At 49.5% G+C, this 22990-nt stretch overlaps 1 protein-coding gene across 1 annotated transcript in view; it reads right to left on the reverse strand.

The window, feature by feature from the left end:
* The window catches only part of vipr2 (vasoactive intestinal peptide receptor 2), a 76781-nt gene extending 60712 nt beyond the window's left edge, over positions 1 to 16069 (reverse strand). The window contains exons 1-2 of the mRNA XM_056293929.1: positions 16004 to 16069; positions 10979 to 11084 (exon numbers count right to left, since the gene is read on the reverse strand). Coding sequence (XP_056149904.1) covers positions 10979 to 11084; positions 16004 to 16069 — 172 coding nt within the window. The remainder of the gene's footprint in view (positions 1 to 10978; positions 11085 to 16003) is intronic.
* Positions 16070 to 22990: the final 6921 nt, after the last annotated feature.

Consider the following 22990-nt stretch of genomic DNA (forward strand, 5'->3'; position numbering starts at 1 on the left):
AGGTGAGTGGGATGGAATCAAATCGTAACAAGTTTTTACATTTTAATTTTAGAATGTTTGTCCATGAAGCACTTTTAACAAATGCATATATATATATATCCCCATTCATCCATCCATCCATTATCCAAACCGCTTATCCTGCTCTCAGGGTCACGGGGATGCTGGAGCCTATCCCAGCAGTCATTAGGCGGCAAGTGGGGAGACACCCTGGACAGGCCACCAGGCCATCACAGCCCCCCACCCCCACCCGACACACACATTCACACCTTGGGACAATTTAGTATGACACTATTAGCCTATTGCTAGCAAAAAAAAAAGCGAATAAAACCAAACTGCACAAATCCTATTAGTGCGGCATGGTGGCGCAGTGGTTAGCGTGGTTGCCTCACAGCGAGAAGGTCCTGGGTTCGAGCCCCAGGGTAGTCCAACCTTGGGGTTTGTCCCGGGTCGTCCTCTGTGTGGAGTTTGCATGTTCTCCCCGTGTCTGCGTGGGTTTCCTCCGGGTGCTCCGGTTCCCTCCCACAGTCCAAAGACATGTAGGTCGGGTGAATCAGCCGTACTAAATTGTCCCTGGGTGTGAATGTGTGTGTGTGTGTCGGCCCTGTGATGGCCTGGCCGCCTGTCCAGGGTGTCTCCCCACCTGCTGCCCAATGACTGCTGGGATAGGCTCCAGCATCCCTGTGACTCTGAGAGCAGAATAAGCGGTTTGGATAATGGATGGATGGCTAAGTCCTACATCACACAAATACACATGGAGTAACACACAAAGAAGAGAACCTGATTATTCAAACAAGAAAAACACAAACTAAATTGCATAACTTCCGTTTAACCATTCTTGCCTTCCTTGATGCAAAGTTATCAATTACATCATCATAAGAGATCTGCCCAGCAATTGCATGGCAGATACTGATGACAGCAATACCACTAAGGCTTTCCTGTGACATGGTGGATCTCGGGTAAGAGTTGAGGATTTCAGCTTTGAGAAGCTCCTCTGTGCTTCGGCTACAGTCACTAGAAGGGTAAGACACATTCTGAGAGCAGTCCACAAATTTGGATACGTTTCTGAGAGCTCCCTTTCGTGTCTAAATATCAGCAGCTCAAGTAGGGTCACGGTTGCGAACAGCACCTGGTTGCGAAGATTGACTGGTAAATTGAGAGCTTTGCCTTCCGGCTCAGCTCCTTCTTCACTTCACCACAATAGTCCGGTACAACATCCACATTACTGCCGATGCTGCACCAATCCGCCTGTCAATCTCCCGCTCCATCCTACCCTCACTCGTGAACAAGACCCCGAGATACTTGAACTCCTTCGCTTGAGGCAACAACTCCTCCCCAACCCGGAGGGAGCAATCCACCACTTTCTGGTAGAGAACCATGGCCTCAGACTTGGGGGGTGCCGACTCTCATCCTGGCCCTTCACACTCAGCTGCAAACTGCCCCAGTGCACGCTGGAGGTTGTGTTGTGATGAGGCCAACAAAAACACATCATCTGCAAAAAGCAGAGATGCAATTCTCAGGTTCCCAAAACGGACACACTCCTCACCTTGGTTGCGCCTTGAGATCCTGTCCATGAATATCACAAACAGAATCGGGGACAAGGGACAACCTTGGTGGAGTACGAGACAACCCGCCGAAAACGTGTTTGACTTTGTGCCGAGAATACGGACACAGCTCTCAATCTGATTATACAAGGACTGGATTGCTGCGTTAAGTGTTAAGATACAAATTTGAATTATAGTGTTTGATAGTTATCAAGTGACATGTCATTGAACACTCAGGTTTCATCACCAAGTAAGATTTCCTGTAAAGCTGTCAAAAGTGAGAACTTAAAACTGCAGAAGATTCGTTATAACTTAGTTTGCCATGTCGTCCACCTGCAAATAACATCCTATAAAAACTCTGTCGGTGCTGACGAGCTGCCTGCTGAAGATGAATTTCAGAAAGCTTCGTCAATCTTCAAAATGTTACCCAAGTATATATTGCTCTAAGATTCCTCTTCATCTTCTCTATCTGTCAGGTTTTTTTTCCCTTTTTTTGATTCACCTGTTGGTCTCGCGAGGATATAAGCAGGGAATCTCATGGACTCGTGCATCCTTCACAGGCTGTCCCATTTCATCCGCCGTAGCGTTCTGACCCACATAGGAAACTTCCTGCACAGGACACGTCCTTCTAATTGGGGCACAGCCAACATCTGTGGGAAACAGTTTTTCTTGCGTAATGGTCGTTCGCTCCGTGGAGAATATGGGCCTTATTATTCATCTGTATTTCATGTCACTGATTGTTAATTAACAGGGTGAGCGAATTCAGCGACCGGCGGCCACATCGCTTCAGAGAAAACGCGCGCTCATTAACGCGCCATAACTATGCCGGCAAACACCGACGTGTCCCCGATAGTTTTGATCTGAAGTGACCAGAGCCACTGGGCTTCAAAATGAGCTGGTTATCACAGTGAATACACTTCACAGAGGAGACTACCGATTAAAGGATGGAAGGTATATATGCAATCTCGGTAGCGAAAGGTGGAGGTATAACACTATCACATATTACAGGTACAAACAGTCAAAGGTCACATGACATAAAATGTATTTTCTCATCATCCTTTTTCAATCTGAACCTTATTTACATCTGTTAAACTCCATGCTTTAGTCCGCGGTGGTGTAGCGGTCTAAGTATCTGCTTTGTGTCGATGCAGTTGCCCACTGGGGACCGGGGTTCGCACCCCGGTCTCGTCAGATCCGACTATGGCCGGACTCCATGAAGCAGCAATCATTGGCAACCCTGTCTTCGGGAGGGGGGCGGAGTCGGCTTGTGTTCGTCACGTGAATGCGTCTCTGTGTGTGTCGGAAAAAACAGCGGTTTGGCTTGGAGTCGCCTTGTCACGAAAGTGGGGAGGCGACTCCTCCCAGACTGCCGGCCGGAGAGATGCAGTTGGCGAACGCATGCAGTACGAGGGTGGGTGTTTGAATTAAAATAGGGATCGATTGGCCACTAAATTGGGAGAAAAAAGGGAAAAATCAGAAATAAATTTAAAGAAGAAACTCCATGCTTTAGAAATTCTCCAAAGCAAAAAAAAAACAAAAACCCAAAGTGTCTGTCTGATCAGTTATGAACTATCAGACTTTAATTTGCATGTGTGACATAGCTAAGTTTGTCTTCGTCTGATGGCTGGGAGAGCTGGCACTGGATTGGTTGGGGGGAGCTTGGTCTGCCGCGTCCTGTGGGCCCAGGGACCACGGCCCTGACCGGATCTGTGCCCGAAGAGGCAACACCGAGGGCGGTCTGACAGGACGTGGAAGCGGGGCAGGCTAAGCTAACTGCTAGCCCATGCAGACCGGCAGTTCAGATAACAACGAGGGACGTCTGGCAGCGGCCTCGCCTAGCGTTGACTGTGTTTTTGGTGTCGTTGTGTGGAGTGCGGGGAGGTCAGGGGTGTCTGGCTGGGAGAGCTGGAATTGGATCAGCTGGGAGAGCTTGGTCTGCTGTGTCCGGTGGGCCCAGGGACCACGACCCTGCGCCCAAGGAGGAAACACTGAGGGTGGTCTGACAGAACGCGGAAGCGGGGCAGGCTATGCAGTTCCGACAGTCACCCTGGCGTTTTTTTGTTGTTGTTGATATGTTGGACATTTATGTTTTGTGGGTTTTTTTGAAGTTTGGATATGTGTTTTTGTCTTTGTGTTGCACTGCTGTGGGCTGGGGGAACATTCTCACCGACGGCCCGACATTGGCCTGGTGTGTCAGGGCCCTAAGATGGCGACAGATTTACTCTTAGCCCCCCCCCCCCCCCCGGTTCAGGGATGGTCGTTCCCTCTCAACTGGTGTAATAGCTGGTCCATATTGATGATGACTAAGACAATAAACACGTAAACTAAAATTAAAGACCCTTAACGAGTAAACTCTCTTATTCCATAGAGACTCTGTTCTGTCCCAGAACCAAAACAGTTCTTTGGGAGTTTTAGAGTCCAGTTTGAAGTGCTGGGGGATCTCACAGCACTGTCTCACACAACGTCCTAAAGTCTTTAAGCGTTATGCAATACAAAAAAACGCCCAATTTAAACAAGTACTCTTCCTAAAATGTGAAAAGTGAGTCAGTAGGGTGAGATCCACCCTGAAGTGTTTTCAAGAGTTTTAGTGATCTGACATTTTCTCGACACGATGTGTTTATTCTGACTTAACTGAGGTACCATTAATTGTCTGTTAAACATGTATTATCATACCTATCTGCTGAATATTCATATTTTACTGCTTTTAAAGACAATAACAATATAAGAATATTAGCTGACGTTACTTTATATCAGAAATTGCATTTATGAGATTTTTCACTGAAATCTTTTGCTATTTTGTCGTAACAAACTAGTGCTCTTTGAGTGCTTCTCTAGCTTTGGATATTCTATAATGGCATGCTGCAACAGAGCTGGACATTTGTACACAGTAATGATCATCTCTGAGCTTGTAAATACTGTCTGAACTGCTTACATCTCCAACCAGGGCAGCATGGTGACGAATGGTCCTGATGTGTCCCCCGCACACTGCAGAGACCTATGTATTTGCACACAAGTGCAAATGCGTGTCATCTTTTTTAAGCCTCTAAAATATTCACACTTCTGCAAATGGCCACGTTACACGTTTCTAAAAAGAAGTCATAGGTCAGCTGCCCTTGACACAGCTCTATCTGGCATGGACGCAGCCTTTACAGAAACGAGCAAATGTAGAATGACAGTTCCATACAACTGACCTTTCGCATAGTCCCCCCTCATTAGTTACTGTTGCTATGCCTATCAGGCTTTTCAGAACCATCCAGGAAGTAGCTGGAAAACCCCATAAAACGAAGGAAGAAATCATTCCCAGAGAAAATACGTGATGCATTTTGGAATAATCTATCCTCAATATCATCCGGTTGCAAGACAGAAGAGGCTATAGTATGCGATGGAGGGACAGATTCAGAACATTAAAATGAACACCGACTTGCGTGGACTCCAGGCTGCCGGGTGCGACTGTAATCGAGGGTAAAGCTTACGGGTCGCAATCAAAGAATGAGAAACCCCATCAACTAATTCTGAAACACACCCAAAATGACATTGTAGACAAGCGTGTTCTCGCACCACAGGGTAAGTCAAATATTTCAGCTGTGATTGGAGTATTTTTCATAATCCATTGTCACCATCTTCGCACCATAACGTCTTGATGCATGCTCAATAATCCAGGGAAGGAATTCTCAGAAAGTTGAATCAGCTCACCTGGACAACGTTTATTGGGAGAAACGGAATCCATTGGTTCAGGTTTGTGGACGACGCCTGGGTTAAAATTAAATCTCAGGACGTACCACACCTCACCGACCACATTAACTCAGGGGGCTAATTCTGCAGTAAGAGTATGTCAAGAGTGTGTTGGACAGGGTGATGAGTTTGAAGGTGGAAATCAAAGGTGTGGTGATGAAGTGTTATCAGCGGATATGCCCCGCAAGTTGAGTGTGAGATGGAAGAGAAAGAAGAATTCTGGTGCGAGCTGGATGAAGTGGTGAGTGTAACCACGGAGGAGAGAGTAGTGAGCGAACTTCATTGGGCTTGTTGGTGAAGGGAACAGGAGGTGAAAAGGAGGTGATGGGCAGGTATGGTGTCAAGGAGAGAAATGTGGAAGGACAGATGGTGGATTTTGCAAAAAAAAAAGATGGAAACGGCTGTGGTGTATACATATTTCAAGAAGAGTCAAGTCGAGCTTTGAGAACACAGGGTGACGTATAAGAGTGGAGGAAAGTGCACACAGGTGGACCATATATTATGTAGAAGGTGCTATCTGAAAGGGATTGGAGACTGCAAGATGGTGACGGGAGAACGTAGCTAGGCAGCATCGGATGGTGGTCTGTATGATGACTTTGGAGATCAAGAAGAGGAAGAGAGTGAAGGCAGAGCCAAGGATCAAATGGTGGAAGTTGAAGAAAGGAAAAATGTGTGGAGTTCAGGGACAAGGTAAGACAGGCACTGGGTGTTACTGAAGTGCTGGATGGCTGGGCAACCGCTGCAGAAATAGTGAGGGAGACAGCTAGGAAGGTACTTGGTATGTCATCTTGACAGAGGAAGGAAGAGAGGAGACTTGATGGTGGGACGAGGAAGTACAGCAAAGTATACAGAGGAAGAGGTTGGCAAAGAAGAAGTGGGATAGTCAGAGAGATGAAAGTAGACAGGAGTACAAGGAGATGCATAGGGAGAGGGGGCAAAGGCTTATGGTGGGTTGTATGAGAGGTTGGACACTAAGGAAGGAGAAAAGGCCTTGTATCGACTGGCTAGACAGGGGCCGAACTGGGAAGGATGTGCAGCAGGTTAAGGTGATGGAGTATAGAGATGGAAATGTGCTGACAAGCGGGGAGAGTGTGTTGAGAAGGTGGAAGGAGTACTTTGAGGGGCTGATGAATGAAGAAAATGAGAGAGAGAGAAGGTTTGATGATGTGGGGACAGTGAATCAGAAAGTGAGGGGGATTAGCAAGGAGGAAGTGAGGGCAGCTATGAAGAGGATGAAGACTGGAAGGGGGTCGGTCCAGATGACATAACTGTGGAGGCAGTTGTTTTTTTTTAATTGGTGAAAAACAAGCAAACAACAAACAATACTGGGATTACAGGTCACCATTTTTCATATTTTCTATGAAAAATGTCCACATCCTTGATGGGGAGGAACACCGGTTTGAACGAGGAGTCAAAGAGGCCATCTATGTGAGGCGGGAACGACCATCCCTGAACCGAGGCGGGAGCGTAAGAGTACAACTATCGCCATCTCACAATGCTGTGATTGCAACTATTCCCTCATGCTCTGTGAATAGTACACATGGTGATTTGAACTCTTAGTTAGTGGTCAGGGTGATTTGCATATGAACCGGCCGTTGGTTGGGGTCGTTATGCAGTTGAGACGGAAGAGGTCACTTTGATGAGTGATGAAGCGTTTCTCACACATAAACGCTGTGTCCAGATGAACAGATTCAACTTGCTGTGATCGTACTGTGTGTGGTGTTGTGGTGTCTTTTGTCCAGGCTAATCTAGGGGTCCTGTATGGGCTCCTGGGGGCCCGGAGGTGGTGGCCGGGGACACGCTGCGTGGCCGGCGGAATCACCCCGCGATTTCTTTTGACCTGGCACGGGGATTTTCTTTCTTTTTTGCCCCTTTTTCTCCCCAATTGTATCCGGCCAATTACCCCACTCTTCCGAGCCGTACCGGTCGCTGCCGATCCAGGGAGGGCCGCGGACTACCCCATGCTTCCTGAGATACATGTGGAGTCTCCAGCTGCTTCTTTTCACCTGACAGTGAGGAGTTTCACCAGGAGGATGCAGCGCATGGGAGGATCACGTTATTCCACCCAGTCCCCCCCCCCTGAACAGGCGCCCTGACCAACCGGAGGAGGCGCTAGGGCTGCGACCACATACCCACATCCAGCTTCCCACCCACAGACACGGCCAATTCTGTCTGTAGGGACACCCGACCAAGCCGGAAGCAACAGCGGGGATTCAAACTGCCAATCCCTGTGTTGCTAGGCAAAGGAAAAGATGGCCACGCCACTCGGACACCCTGCAGTAAGTCACTTAGCTTTTATTCATGACACGCCACTCGTGGCTTTTGGTATCGGATTTTAGTCTCGGGTAAAACCTCTAATACTGATACCTCCATTTTAGGCTGGTATCAGCTCGATATCTGACACCAGTATCGTTATCAGTACATCCCTATTTGACAGGATGCTGTTTGACTACAAGGGTCGTCTCGAGTTGTATGATGTGAGGGGTTGTGAAGGACTTGGAATCGGGACCGATGTAGTAACGGGCTTCTAAATGAACTGATGTGAAAACAAATCTTAAATCCTCAACAAACCCAAATCACTGTTCCGAGTGTGTCCTTCCACTAGAGTGCCTTGACCTTGTCACAGTTCGATGTCTCGTTAGCCACAGAATAGAAGGTACTTTTTTCCCATTTCCCCTTTTTCTCCCCAGTTGTGTCAATTACCCCACTCTTCCGAGCCACCCCGGTCGCTGCTCCACCCCCTCTGCCGATCCGGGGAGGGCTGCAGACTACCACATGCCTCCTCTGATACATGGAGTTGCCAGCCGCTTCTTTTCACCTGACAGTGAGGAGTTTCACCAGGAGGACGTAGTGCGTGGGAGGATCACGCTATCCCCTCCCCCCCGGACAGGCACCCCGACTGACCGAAGGAGGCGCTAGTGCAGCGACCAGAACACATACCCACATCCGGCTTCCCACCCGCAGACACGGCCAATTGTGTCTGTAGGGACGCCCGACCAAGCCGGAGGTAACGCGGGGATTCGAACCGGCGATCCCCATGTTGGTAGGCAACGGAATAGAACGCTACGCCACCCAGACGCCCCAAAATGTACTTTTTTAAAAAATGTATTTCTGATTTTTCCCTTTTTTCTCCCAATTTAGTGGCCAATCGCTCCCTATTTTAATTCAAACACCCACCCCCGCACTGCACGCGTTCACCAACTGCATCTCTCCGGCCGGCAGTCTGGAAGGAGTCGCCTCCCCACTTTCGTGACAAGGCGACTCCAGGCCGAACCCCTGCTTTTTCCGACACACCCAGAGACGCATTCAGGTGACGAACACAAGCCGACTCCGCCCGCCTCCTGAAGACAGCGTTGCCAATGATTGCCGCTTCATCGAGTCCGGCCATAGTCGGATCTGACGAAACCGAGGCGCGAACCCCGGTCCCCAGTGGGCAACTGCATCGACACAAAGCCGATGCTTAGACCGCTACACCACCGCGGACCCCCAAAATGTACTTTTTAAATCACATCAACGCAAACCGACGCCAACCCGCTGCGTTCACTGCTCACGAAGACGTGGCCCAAACCACGCGCGGCCGTGTTGGCGGAGTGTTAACGTGAGCTTCAAGGGGATGAAAATGAATGTTTAATTAAACAACGCAATGTATTTTACATCAAAGACGGACACGGCGAGCCAGAACGCTCCACGCTTCGTCAGGGCCTCGAACGGATGTGCATGGCAACGGCGTTCTCTGATTAAGAAGTCATCAGATGAGGTTTGAAGAGGAAGAGCGCGTTCGCTTCACAGTCCTTTACCTGGGCGGAGGACAGCGGATGTTTCACTCGGAGTGGTCCGCAAGACGTCTTATTACCTTGGTCCTGCACTTCCCGAGCATTCGCTTTTCTCACCCGATTTCTCATATCCTGCAGTCTCCATAGAAATTACAGACGACTCATCTATTGTGCCTGACGTTTCCTTCGCTAAAGTGGTAAAATCAAAGTACACAAAGTACGCAGGAAAAACGAGATCCAGTCCCGACATGGACCCAAGGCAGACACCGAGGACACACTTAAATAAAACACTATACACTGCTGGACACCCTATAGAAGGATGAATTGTATGTATTTTTTTGTTAAGATCCCCCCCCCCCTTTTCTCCCCAATTGTACTTGGCCAATTACCCCACTCTTCCGAGCCGTCCCCGGTCGCTGCTCCACCCCCCTCTGCCGATCCTGGGAGGGCTGCAGACTACCACATGCCTCCTCCCTTACATGTGGAGTCACCAGCCGCTTCTTTTCACCTGACAGTGAGGAGTTTCGCCAGGGGGACATTGCATGTGGGAGGATCACGCTATTCCCCCCAGTCCCCCGCCCCGAACAGGCACCTTGACCGACCAGAGGAGGCGCTAGTGCAGCAACTAAGACACATACCCACATCCGGCTTCCCACCCTCAGACACGACCTATTGTGTCTGTAGGGACGCCCGACCAAGTCGGAGGTAACGTGGGGATTCAAACCGGGATTCCCGTGTTGGTAGGCAACGGAATAGACCGCCACGACACCCGGATGCAAACCCTTCCGGTGATCCGGGGAGGGCTGCAGACCACCACATGCCTCCTCCGGTACATGTGGAGTCGCCAGCCGCTTCTTTTCACCTGACAGTGAGGAGTTTCGCCATGGGGGACATAGCGCGTGGGAGGATCACGCTATTCCCCCCAGAGCAGGCACCCCGACCGACCAGAGGAGGCGCTAGTCCAGTGACTGGGACATATAGTAGCCACATCCGGCTTCCCACCCGCAGACTCGGCCAATTGTGTCTGTAGGGCCGTGCGACCAAATCGGAGGTACCACAGGGATTCGAACCGGGATCCCCTTGACGGTAGGCAACAGAACAGACTGCCACGCTACCCGCACACCCCGAATCGAGCCAGCGTGGAGGAACGAGCCGAGAGGCAGATCTGTTTTTAATCGCAACTCCCGTGCCCCCACACGCCACACGACCCCAGGAGGGCTCTTTTATCCACACCAGCCAGACCTGACCAGAACTGACAACAAGTCCCCCCCCTCCCCCGCCCCCCATGTCCCAAGTGGTGACATCAGTCCCAGTCACGGTCCTACAGTCAGTCAGTAAACGGTCTCCAGCCTAGTCCGAGTCGAACCCCCGAAACCACAACACAAGAATAACCACAACGTGAACACCACACCATTAAAACGCAATCTTAAATCTCACATTAACGCCCCCATCAGCCATGGTGCTCCCCCAGCGCAGAGCCGCCGACAATCAGAGTGACCGCCTCCCCCGGGTGGCCACAGTATGATGTCAGGGGGGGCTGCACCCACCACTAGTGAAAGCTGCAGCCCCCCAGCCCCCCCCCACACACACGAGGAGCCATCATGTGCCTCAAGATGACATCTTTCTATATCCTCCCTGAGTAAATGCCACCTGGGAGTGTAGCCACGCTTTTGAACAAAACCACGGACTTATTTATTTATTTATAAACACATTTCTTAACAAACCACATACTACACACCCACCCACCCACCCACACACTGTATGTATTACCAGTCAAATAGCCAGACCGGACCATTCAGACAGACAGTCAGACAGACAGATGGGGCAGACAGTCAGACAGACAGATGGGGCAGACAGACAGATAGAGAGAGACAGACGGACAGGACAGGGAGGAGACAAACACAGGCATGTGTCGGTATTTGTGAGTGTGACCTTTCGGGCGGTGCGTGACGTTCTGCTCTCTCAGTCTGTGCAGACACTCCGCCTGGTCTCTCTTCAGCTCCAACAGGAAGTTACACGTCGGATGTCGTCCGTTCACCTGTGGACAGACGGGGTTCACATTTACAACTTCCTCCCGAGGCTTCACATTAAGGGAGGGCGAAGTGGGCAGTAAATTACCAGCCCATCTGCCGAGAGGCTGCACTGAATATAAGAAAACGTGAACATCCCCCCCATAGATCGTCCCCCAGTGACATCACCGATGACGTCACTGGGGGACGCAGCTGCTCAGTGTTACGGCTGCTGTCAGAGTGTTATCCCTATGACACACACACACACAGATGGGTGACAAATGAAAGTATAAAACTGAATGTTTGACCCCTACAGTGAGGGGGTCCGGGAGCTCTGTTATGTTGTGGGGGGCATTTTCTTGGCGTGGTTTGGGTCCACTCGTCCCTTTCGAGGGAAGGGTCACCACAAATCAATACAAAGTTATTCTGAGTGATCACCTTTATCCTATGATGACACATTTCTACCCCCCCGCTTTCCCCCCTATTGTATCCGGCCAATTACCCCACCCTTCCGAGCCGTCCCGATCGCTGCTCCACCCCCTCTGCCGATTCGGGGAGGGCTGCAGACTACCACATGCCTCCTCCCATACATGTGGAGTCACCAGCCGCTTCTTTTCACCTGACAGTGAGGAGTTTCACCAGTGGGACGTAGCGCGTGGGAGGATCACGCTTTTCCCCCCAGTTCCCCCTCCCCCCTGAACAGGCGCCCTGACTGACCAGAGGAGGCGCTAGTGCAGCGACCAGGACACACACCCACATCCGGCTTCCCACCCGCAGACACGGCCAATTGTGTCTGTAGGGACGCCCGACCAAGCCGGAAGTAACACGGGGATTCGAACCAGTGTTCCCCACGTTGGTAGGCAACGGAATAGACCGCTTCGCTACCCGGACGCCCTCTATGATGAAATATTTCTATCCTGATGGGGGTGGTCTCCTCCAGGATGACAATGCCCCCGTCAACAGGACACCAGGGGACACTGAATGGTTGAAGAGGATGAAGGTGATGTAAATCATATGCTGTGGGCTTCAGTCACCAGATCTCAACGTAGGTGAACACCTATGGGAGATGTTGGACCAGCGTGTTAGACAGCGCTCTCCACCACCACCATCATCATCATCAAAACACCACATGAGGGAATATCTCCTGGAAGAATGGCGTCCATCCCTCCAGTAGAGTTCAGAGACTTGTAGAATCCATGACAAGGAGCATTGAAGATGCTCTGGAGGCTCATGGTGGCCCAACACCTCACTAAGACACCTTATGTTGGGTTTCCCTTTCATTTGTCACCTGCCTGTATATACATAGAGAGAGATAATGTTGAAAATCGTGATCGTTTGTATCCCATTGAAGTCAAAACTTGGAAAAATCTGAACTCCCAACTCGGAAAACTGCAAAGGAACGACCACTTAAACTGGAATTCCGAATCAGAATCTCGGGTAAAATCTCTCAGGTCCGTGTTTGCCGAGTAGTCTCACGATACCAGACCATCGGAGGTCTCCGCCTACCAAAGTCAGGTGACTTCTAGATACGAGATGTCTTTATGCATGCTCAATAATCCAGGGAAGAAAATCACAGAAAGTTGAATCGGTTCATCTGGACACAAGTCCTGAACTGGATCAAGCACGGTGGCACAGTGGTTAGCGCGGTCACCTCACAGCAAGAAGGTCCTGGTTTGAGCCCTGAGGTGGTCCAACCTTGGTGGGTCACCCCGGGTGGTCCTCTGTGTGGAGTTTGCATGTTGTCCCCGTGTCTGTGTGGGTTTCCTCCGGGTGCTCCGGTTTCCTCCCACAGTCCAAAGACATGCAGGTCAGGTGAATCGGCCGTACTGAATTGTCCCTCGGTGTGAACGTGTCGGCCCTGTGATGGACTGGCGGCCTGTCCAGGGTGTCTCCCCGGCTGCCGCCCAATGGCTGCTGGGATAGGCTGCAGCATCCCCGCGGCCCAGAGGGTAGGATAAGCGGTTTGGATCATGGATGAATCATGATTGTTCCCCTTATCAACTTTAGTTTTTTTTTTTAAGCAAGACCTCGTCGACAATTAAAGAATCGACGACAAATATAAAAGTGAATGACATAGAATATCATCATAAAGAACAAAAACAAAACCTCAAGTGTATTTTGTGACGATGTGAAAGTGAGAAAGAGAGCGAGCGAGCGAGTAAGGAAGGATGAAGAGTGGTCGAGAGACTCGGTGAATGCAACCTGAAGGAATAGATGAATTTAAATACCGCACATTTATTCATTCCTCCGCTCTCCTTACTTATTCACGCCATTTGTTTTTATTTGCTATGTATTCGCCCAGTGAAACACATTTGACAGGGAAGAGAAATATTAATGAATATTTCAGAGGAAGTCACAGTCATGACTGACAGCTGGATGTGGTGGGAAGATCAAGTCAAGCTTATTTGTGTAGTCCAAAATCACAAGGTGGTCCTGGAGGGGTTAAAGAGAAGATGAGCTGCACTAGTTTTCTGTCTCTCTGTCTGTCTGTCTGTCTGTCTCTCGCTCTCTCTGTCTCTCCCTCTCTCGCTCCGTCTCTCTGTCTGCCTCTCTCGCTCTTGTCTTTCTTGCTCTCTCTCTCTGTCCGTGTGTCTCTCGCTCTGTCTGTCTCACTCTGTCTCTCTTGCTCTTTCTCGCTCTCTTTTTGTCTCTCTCGCTGTCTGTCTCTCTCTTTTTGTCTCTGTCTCTCTCTCGCTGTCTGTCTCTCTCGCATTGTCTCTGTGTCTCTGTCGCTCTTTGTCTCTCTCTCGCTCTCTGTTGCTCTCTTTTTGTCTCTGTCTCTCTCTGTCTCTCACTCTCTCTGTTTCTCTCGCTCCGTCTGTCTGCCTCTCTCGCTCTCGTCTTTCTTGCTCTCTCTCTCTGTCCGTGTGTCTCTCGCTCTGTCTGTCTCACTCTGTCTCTCACTCTGTTTGTTTCTCTCGCTCTGTCTGTTTCTCTCGCTCTCGTCTTTCTTGCTCTCTCTCTCTGTCCGTGTCTCTCTCGCTCTGTCTGTCTCACTCTGTCTCTCTTGCTCTCTCTCGCTGTTTTTGTATCTCTCTCGCTATCTGTCCCTCTCGCTCTCTTTTTGTCTCTCTCGCTGTCTGTCTCTCTCGCATTGTCTCGGTGTCTCTCTCGCACTGTCTCTCACTCTGTGTGTCTCTGTCACTCTTTGTCTGTCTCTCTCGCTCTCTGTGTCTCTGTTGCTCTCTTTTTGTCTCTCTCGCTGTCTGTCTCTCTCGCGCTGTCTCTGTGTCTCTCTCGCACTGTCTCTCCCTCTCTCTCTGTCTCCCGCTCTCTCTGTCTCTCACTCTCTCTGTCTCTCTCGCTTTGTCTCTCGCTCTCTCTGTTTCTCTCGCTCCGTCTCTCTGTCTGCCTCTCTTGCTCTCGTCTTTCTTGCTCTCTCTCTCTGTCTGTATCTCTCTCGCTCTGTCTGTCTCACTCGGTCTCTTTGTGTCTCTCTTGCTCCCTCTCGCTCTCTTTTTGTCTCTCTCGCACTGTCTCTCGCTCTGTGTGTCTCTGTCTGTCTCTCTCGCTCTGTGTGTCTGTCGCTCTCTTTTTGTCTCTCTCGCTGTCTGTCTCTGTGTCTCTCCTGCACTCTCTCCCTCTCTCTCTCTGTCTCTCCCTCTCTCCGTCTCTCTCACCCTGTGTGTGTGTGTGTGTGTGTGTGTGTGTCTCTCTCCCTCCAGACAGTGAGCAGATGCAGATGATTAAAGTGTGTGGGCAGTAGGAGTCTGCAGAGGAGCCATTACTGTCCTGCAACAATGTGAACAGCTTGACTAACAAGCCTCCAGATTTTGGTGTATTATTAATGAGTGTTTGTAAACACACAAGTGGGCACATCTACAGGAGTGTGTCTGGGTCTGGGTGTGAGTGAGCGTGTATATGTGCAGAGAGAGAGAGAGAGAGAGAGAGAGAGAAGGAGAGAGAGAGAGAGAGAGAGAGAGAGAGGGAAGGAGAGAGAGAGAGAGAGAGAGAGAGAGAGAGAGAGAGAGAGAGAGAGAGAGAGAGAGAGAGAGAGAGAGAGAGAGAGAGAGAGAGAGAGAGGGAAGGAGAGAGAGAGAGAGAGAGAGAGAGAGAGAGAGAGAGAGAGAGAGAGAGAGGAAGGAGAGAGAGAGAGAGAGAGAGAGAGAGAGAGAGAGAGAGAGAAAGGGAGGGAAGGAGAGAGAGAGGGAGGGAAGGAGAGAGAGAGGGAAGGAGAGAGAGTTTAAGGTCTTCTGACATTGTGCACCAGTGCAAACCCTCTTTCAGTGTTGTTAGCAATCCACGGTCAAGATTCACTATAAGGATGCAATGGGCATTTTGCAGGAATGAGGAGGGAGCGGGTCGGTCAAACTTTTTGCATTTATGCATTCATTAGAGTTACCATTTCAAAGCTCAATATAGGAGGAGATTATGGAAATAAACCCCCAATGTAATTTATAAAGGCTGTTAGTAAATTAGATCCATCCATTATCCCAGCCGCTTATCCCGATCGGGGTCGCAGGGATGCTGGAGCCTATCCCAGCAATCAGTGGGCGGCAGGTGGGGAGACACCCTGGACAGGCCTCCCCACCCCCCACCCCCCACACACACATAACACACCTAGGGACAATCTAGTACGGCCGAGTCACCTGACCTACATGTCTCTGGACTGTGGGAGGAAACCGGAGCCCCCGGAGGAAACCCACCCCGACACGGGGAGAACATGCAAACTCCACACAGAGGACGAGCCCCAAGGTTGGACTCCCTGGGGCTCGAACCCAGGACCCTCTTGCTGTGAGGCGACCGCACTAACCACTGCGCCGCCTAAAGGAGATCGTGGTGTAATTTTACACATCTTTGTGCCGCTGACATGGCTGCCTTCATTGAGACTCGGACAATACACCGCAGGATAAAGAGAGAGTGTTGTGTTTTTTTAGTTTTTTGCACAAGTAAATTTAGTTACTATATAGAGGAAAACATTACGCAAACTTATCGCCTGCCCTGTCACATTATTCTGAATTTGCTTGAGGAAATCAAAGAAGATCTGAAGCCACAAACCAAAGGGAGTCGACATGGTGGCGTGTGGTGTCTTCATCATGCATTTTCTGCTACACCGCCATGTCCACTGGACTGGAGCCTCTGAGGTGTGAATGGTGTCTGAGTCAGTCTATGTGTGTGTGTGTCTCCTGTGATCAGCGGCGTTGTAGTAGGGGGAGGGGGGGGACCTACCAGGGCCCAGAGGGGGGGGCCCTCAGGAAGCCTGGAATTAAATTTTTTTTATTTCTAACTAATTAGTGTCATAACTCCAGTTAAAACTGGCTCAGTACATCAGGTTGAGGGACTTAAAGAAACTAGCGGAGGCTCTCTGATGCCCCTCTCACCCGTCTCTGAGGCCCCTCTCACCCATCTCTGAGGCCCCTCTCACCCATCTCTGAGGCCCCTCTCACCCCTCTCTGAGGCCCCTCTCACCCATCTCTGAGGCCCCTCTCACCCCTCTCTGAGGCCCCTCTCACCCATCTCTGAGGCCCCTCTCACCCCTCTCTGAGGCCCCTCTCACCCGTCTCTGAGGCCCCTCTCACCCGTCTCTGAGGCCCCTCTCACCCCTCTCTGAGGCCCCTCTCACCCATCTCTGAGGCCCCTCTCACCCGTCTCTGAGGCCCCTCTCACCCCTCTCTGAGGCCCCTCTCACCCATCTCTGAGGCCCCTCTCACCCATCTCTGAGGCCCCTCTCACCCCTTACAAAAGGTGCAAAATGGTTTCGTCCGCCCCTCACGAGCATCTCTCAATGCAGCTCATGTAGTCCTGTTGCGAGAGACTGCTGATACGAGTGTAGCATGGTTAAAAACGTCATAACCAAAAAACGTTATATAATTACACAAAGTATCACCACATGATTATTATTATTTTCATTGCCAACATTGTTATTTTATCATCACGAAACGCTTATAGTAGCCCCTCCCTGTTGTGACGCCATTTCCTGTTAGTAGCCCCTCCTTGTTGTGACCCCATTTCCTGTTAGTAGCCCCTCCCTGTTGTGACGCCATTTCCTGTTAGTAGCCTCCCTGTTGTGACGCCATTTCCTGTTAATAGCCCCTCCCTGTTGTGACGCCATTTCCTGTTAGTAGCCCCTCCTTGTTGTGACCCCATTTGCTGTTAGTAGCCCCTCCCTGTTGTGACGCCATTTGCTGTTAGTAGCCCCTCCCTGTTGTGACGCCATTTCCTGTTAGTAGCCCTCCTTGTTGTGACAACATTTCCTGTTAGTAGCCCCTCCCTGTTGTGATGCCATGTCCTGTCAGTAGCCCCTCCTTGTTGTGCCCCCATTTCCTGTTAGTAGCCCCTCCCTGTTTTGACCCCATTTCCTGTTAGTAGCCCCTCCCTATTGTGACCCCATTTCCTGATAGTAAACCCTCCCTGTTGTGACGTCATTACCTGTTAGTAGCCCCTCCCCGTTGTGACGCCATTTCCTGTTAGTAGCCCCTCCCTGTTGTGACGCCATTTCCTGTTAGTAGCCCCTCCCCGTTGTGACGCCATTTCCTGTTAGTAGCTCCAAAACGTATGTTTCCCCCTGACTTCTGCCTCTTTCCCGCTTTGGACATGTAGAAAGAGGTATGTGTTCATTTTTGTCTGCCCCTGTAATTTATTTTATCCATTCCTAATGTGTCTCATGTCTAATGTGGGTCCCAATTCTTGCGTAGGCTACAGCAGGAGCTGATCTGACGTTTTCTGAAACCTGTCCTGTTTTGTTTATATGCGACAGAATACAGATCCCATGCATGAGAGAAGTTGTCCTGTCTTTCCTACACAACGCGATGAGAAAGTACACCGGTCACACAAGCACAGTCATGTCTTGCCCAAGGAAAGCAAAGTCTGGGTTCCAGATAAGAAGAGAAAAAAGGGGAAAGGGAGAGAAGGCAAGATGAGGGAAAACAACTGTAGAGTAATTTCTTCCAAAAGAACGGTGAGCTAGGAGCTTTTAAAAGAAAGGTGGCTAGCTAACTAGCTAACGAGGGAAGCTATGACCGCTAACTAACTATTGAGGGAAGCGGCCCACAGAGACCGCTTGTAGGGCCCAGAATTTTGTGCTACGCCCCTGCCTGTGATGGCCTGGCGACCTGTCCAGGGTGTCCCTCTGAAATCCTGCAATATGTGCACTGCATGCTGGGATAGACTCCGACCCCTCGAGCCGGATAAGGTCGGCTCAGAAAGCGCATGCGAGAGGAGCCCGTCTCGTTCTCTGCGGTCGTAACTTTGCAACAGCAGTTTCAGCTCAACACTATGAAGACGGTGTTTGTGTTTTGCTCACTGAGAGGACTTTCATTAATTTGCTGGCCAACAACGGAGGAACGCCACAAGTTCCCCTCTCTGTGGCAGCGACAGCTGATCCCTCTTCTTCTCTGGTGGTTGAATGACACCAGACTCCAGCCAAAGCATGTTTGCCCCCTCATCCCCTCTCATCCCCTGGCGCGTGGTGAAGTTGGGCTCCATCTGGACCAGACATCCCAAATTCCAGTGTTCACTCGTATAAATATGCCCCCACGGCGGCTGACTCCAGTATAAACACAAGCCGCCATGCTACAACATTTCCTAACTCGTTTCACGGCAGCCCCCGAAATGACCTGTATGACCAGCCCGGGTGATGTAAGCAGCGAGGCGGGCTGCATTAAACAAAAAAAAATGGAAATCGCACCGAAAGCCTCTCAAGAGTGACAGGCGAGACGGTTCACTGATGGTCTTTCGTGTCGACCTCAGCTCAGGTTCAGATACTATGTAACTGTTGGAGCTAATAATCTCCCTAGGTGAATGGAAACACCCTGGGGAAAGTAAACATGGAGGAGACGGGAAGTTCCTCCGCCTCGTGGGGGCTGCTGAAGATACGGCTGAAAAATGTCTTACTGACCACACACACACACACACACACACACCCACACACACACACACACACACACACACACACACACACAAACCAACTTGTCAAACTCAACTAGCATGCTGCCGGCATCTCTTACAGCATGCAGCTGTGCGTTGGTTTTCCCAATATCACTTATCTCAATAAAACATAACTCACCGTAATGGAAAAGTACAAGAGCTCCGTACACAGTCCCGCTCCCACATCACTTCTTCACTGCCGAGACGGATTCCCAGTTCAACCGGGATTTCACTCCTACCTAAAAGGACCACGGGCGGTCAACGGTTTTTAAACTCTGCATTCTGTCCACATTTCGAACTGCCGAGGTTTGAAACAAACGTTGGACGATGACGTCGTTTGCTTGTTTTTTTTCCCTCCTTATTATGCATTTTAATTTTATTTTTTTTAACATTCGAAATAAATTGAATAAACTAAAGCTAAAAACTAAACTAAGCTGAATATCCAGTTGAGATATTAATGCGTTACATATGTTAGTGTGTCTGTTATGAAACTAACTGACACCCCAATTAACGTGTTAACAACTTCAACACTATTTTCAAACAATTTAAAATGGCCGCTGTCCAACTCCTGTAACCGCTGCAGCGCCTCGGTGGTAGTCGTGGTGCATCTGTACCCAGACATGTTGGCAATAATCAGAAATCAAGTTTAGACTATTTCTCTGCACGAAGGAAATGACGCCACCAACACACGTCATAAATACTGACATGACGCACACCATCACGCACCAATTACGAGCGTCGTTCTGAGCAGATCTTATCATAACTTTTTAGCGCAATTGATCTAAAACTCATTTTAATGCAAATATACGCCATTTTAGGAGCACTCGGGGAGCGGCAGGTCTGTATCTTTTTCTTTCTTTCACAAAGTTATTAAACTTTGGAAATCCAAAACGGTCATAACGACCGTCTTGGTCGTTCAGGGTAAACCCCCCGTAATGTCCCGTACCGCCACAACACAGGCGCTCCACTGACAACAACAGACACGACATACTAGCTCGCCACCGGGCCGACGCTGTGTATTCCTTTAACAAATGGAGACAACCGAAAGCCTCGAAGAGCGGCGGCTGCAGGGTGGCGTCGGCTGGTGCTCTCATCCACGCGTGATAAAGCGCACAAGGCTTTATCACCGATGCACAATGAACCTTTGAGTATCAGCTGATACCGAGTACCGATCCATTTCTCTTACTGAGCAGTGCAGATACAGACTGGTTAGACCGGTACCGAAGGGCAAAACACTTGAGATAGAATCAGTTCCCCTCCACTAGCAAAGAAATACAGACCTCCCTGGGTCAGCAGTTAGTAAATCAACCCACCCCCCACCCCACCTTTCTCCCCAGTTGTTAATTACCCCACTCTTCCCGAGCCGTCCCGGCTGCTACTCCACCCGCTCTGCTGATCCGGGCAGGGCTGCAGACTACCACATGCCTCCTCCCATACATGTGGAGTCGCCAGCCGCTTCTTTTCACCTGACAGTGAGGAGTTTCACCAGGGGGAGGATCACGCTAGTCAAGGTTCAGTTTACCGTCACTTCGTTATGTACCTGCACACATAAACAAAAAGGAAAGGCCGTTTCTCCCAGCCCACAGCAGTGCAACAGAGAAGGCAGAAACACACATCCAAAAATTCCCTAAAAACCACACCGCTAAACACATAAAAACAGAGAGAACAAAACTGAAAAGCACAAAGAATCATCAGCACAGCCCATTACAGTGCAGCACAGTCCATTACAGTGGGGGGGGGGGGGTTAGAGGGTAGGTGGATGGGCATGACCGTGGGAGGGAGGGGTGCACAGTTTGTTAATAATCCTGACTGCTTGTGAGTAGAAGCTATTCCCCCCCAGTTCCCCCTCCCCCCCGAACAGGCGCCCTGCTCCACCAGAGGAGGCGCTAGTGCAGCGACCGGGACACATACCCACATCCGGCTTCCCACCTGCAGACACGGCCAATTGCGTCTGTAGGGACGCCCGACCAAGCCGGAGGTAACGCGGGGATTCGAACCGGCGATCCCCGTGAATCCATTTCGCTTTTATTCGTGACATTATGTTACTACTAGAAGAACCCCGCTACAACGTAGCGGTTCGGTTCTCCACCCGTCTAAATCGCCCTCCTCTTCATCCTGCCAGCTAACCGCCTTCCCCCTGCCCCTAAACCCCCCCCCCACTCCAACTCCCTCCCCCCAAATGCTCAGAATCATCTGAAATGCCGAGAAAAGTGGTTTTTAGACATTTTTAGAAAATGCATATTTTGCATAATTATGCATAATTATTATAATTATTTCAATGTTCTGCTATTTTTCTGGTCCTCTCTGCAACAATACCTACCACCTCCCAAAAAAAAAGAGGATCATAAGTGCATTTTTGCAAAAATGCATTTATTTTGCATAATGCCAACACATTTCGAAGTCCCAGAATTTTTTTTTTATATAGGTGAAAAAATCAAAGAGGCTCAGAATCACCTGAAATGCCGAGAAAAGTGTTTTTTTTAGCCATTTTTAGAAAAATTCATATTTTGCATATTTATGCATAATTATGCATACTTTTAATCAATTTTCTGCTATTTTTTATAGGTGCCTCTGATCATCCCCAATAACCTCCAAAAAGAATCAAGGCCCCAAGTGCTTTAGTTTGGCCGCTTATAGACTCTCACACAGACACACACCACACACCAGACACACATTGTGACAATACAGGAGTAGATTGGCTTTGGTATTGGATTTTATTCTTGAGTAAAATCTCCAATACCGATGCTCCGATACCGATGCTTTAGCCTGGTATCGGCCAAGCTATGCAACAGGACATACTGGTACGTCCTTACTTGGACTGACGTTAGTTGTGTCTCATGTTGTTATTACATGGTGCCACTATCAGCACCCAGTACAGTGCGGTGTGACTCTAAAACACTTGCCGGTTAACTTCCTTAGCACAGCTCAAGTATTTCCGTATGAACTAGAACTGACTGTTGGAACAGATCTGGGTCTGCAGTTTCCTGACGTGGACTGTGAGCCACCTGCAGCACACGAGAGCTTTGTGAACAGTCGTCCTACCCAGAAAGCTGCAGACCTCAGGCGGGCTCCTGTGGAAAATTGAACTTTTTCAATTTCAGAAAGTGCTCCTAGAAGCCAGCCACGGGAGACCACTTTTTACTTTCATTGCCACTGCTGATTGCCTTTCAAAAAAAAACAAAAAAAAAACTGTTGGCAACATGGAAAAGGTGGAATAGTGGGAACGAAGCCTTCAACGTTGATCAAAAAATTGGAATCAAAGTGACGTTTTATTCCACAGAAGTGAACGGTCGTATCTGGATCTTAAAGTTAATAACGACAATAACGCTCGTGAGCTTACAAAGACGGCAATTTTTTTAATCACATTTCATTTTGGGTAGTTGCCTCAAACTCTAAAGGCCTCAATGTGCCGCAAACTGTTGCTCTTTGCGATGTTCAGTATTAGGGGAATACACCTTTAAGGACACAGGGAGTTATGGGATAGCAAACGGAGCAGCCACGGCAGCGGGAAGGTAGACGAGGGTCGGTCGGATTATGTGCACGTTATGCATGGAGCGAAATAAACGCGCCGAAGTTCCACGGCTAATTCAGAAACGGTGTTATCATCTGGGAGAGTGAAAAGTAGGTCATTACACTCTTAAACCGGCGTTTCCCAACCCAGTCCTCAAGGAACCCCTATCCTGCAGATTTTCATTGTAACCCCGCATAGGTAGCCCTGCTTGTACTTACTCAACCAATCATCTCGCAGCGCTTAATTATGCAAGGTGTGCAACATCTGACATAATTCATTGCTGATTGGTTGAATAACTACAAACAGGTACCTTATTCAGGGTTGCAAAGAAAATCTGCAGGATAGGGGGTCCTGGAGGACTGGGTTGGGAAACACTGTCTTAAACCATGTAAATGGCAAAGCTCTTGGGAATGACTGCAGTGAAAACAGACACAACCCAAATGAGCAATAGCCTACACAAACAGTACATCCTCCCTGCCTGTCCATACATATACACATCCACACCTATTCATTCATATCCATCCATCCATCACCTCCATCCATCCATTATCCAAACCG

The sequence above is a fragment of the Lampris incognitus genome, chromosome 14, assembly GCF_029633865.1.
Source record: "Lampris incognitus isolate fLamInc1 chromosome 14, fLamInc1.hap2, whole genome shotgun sequence".
Lineage (NCBI taxonomy): Eukaryota > Metazoa > Chordata > Actinopteri > Lampriformes > Lampridae > Lampris > Lampris incognitus.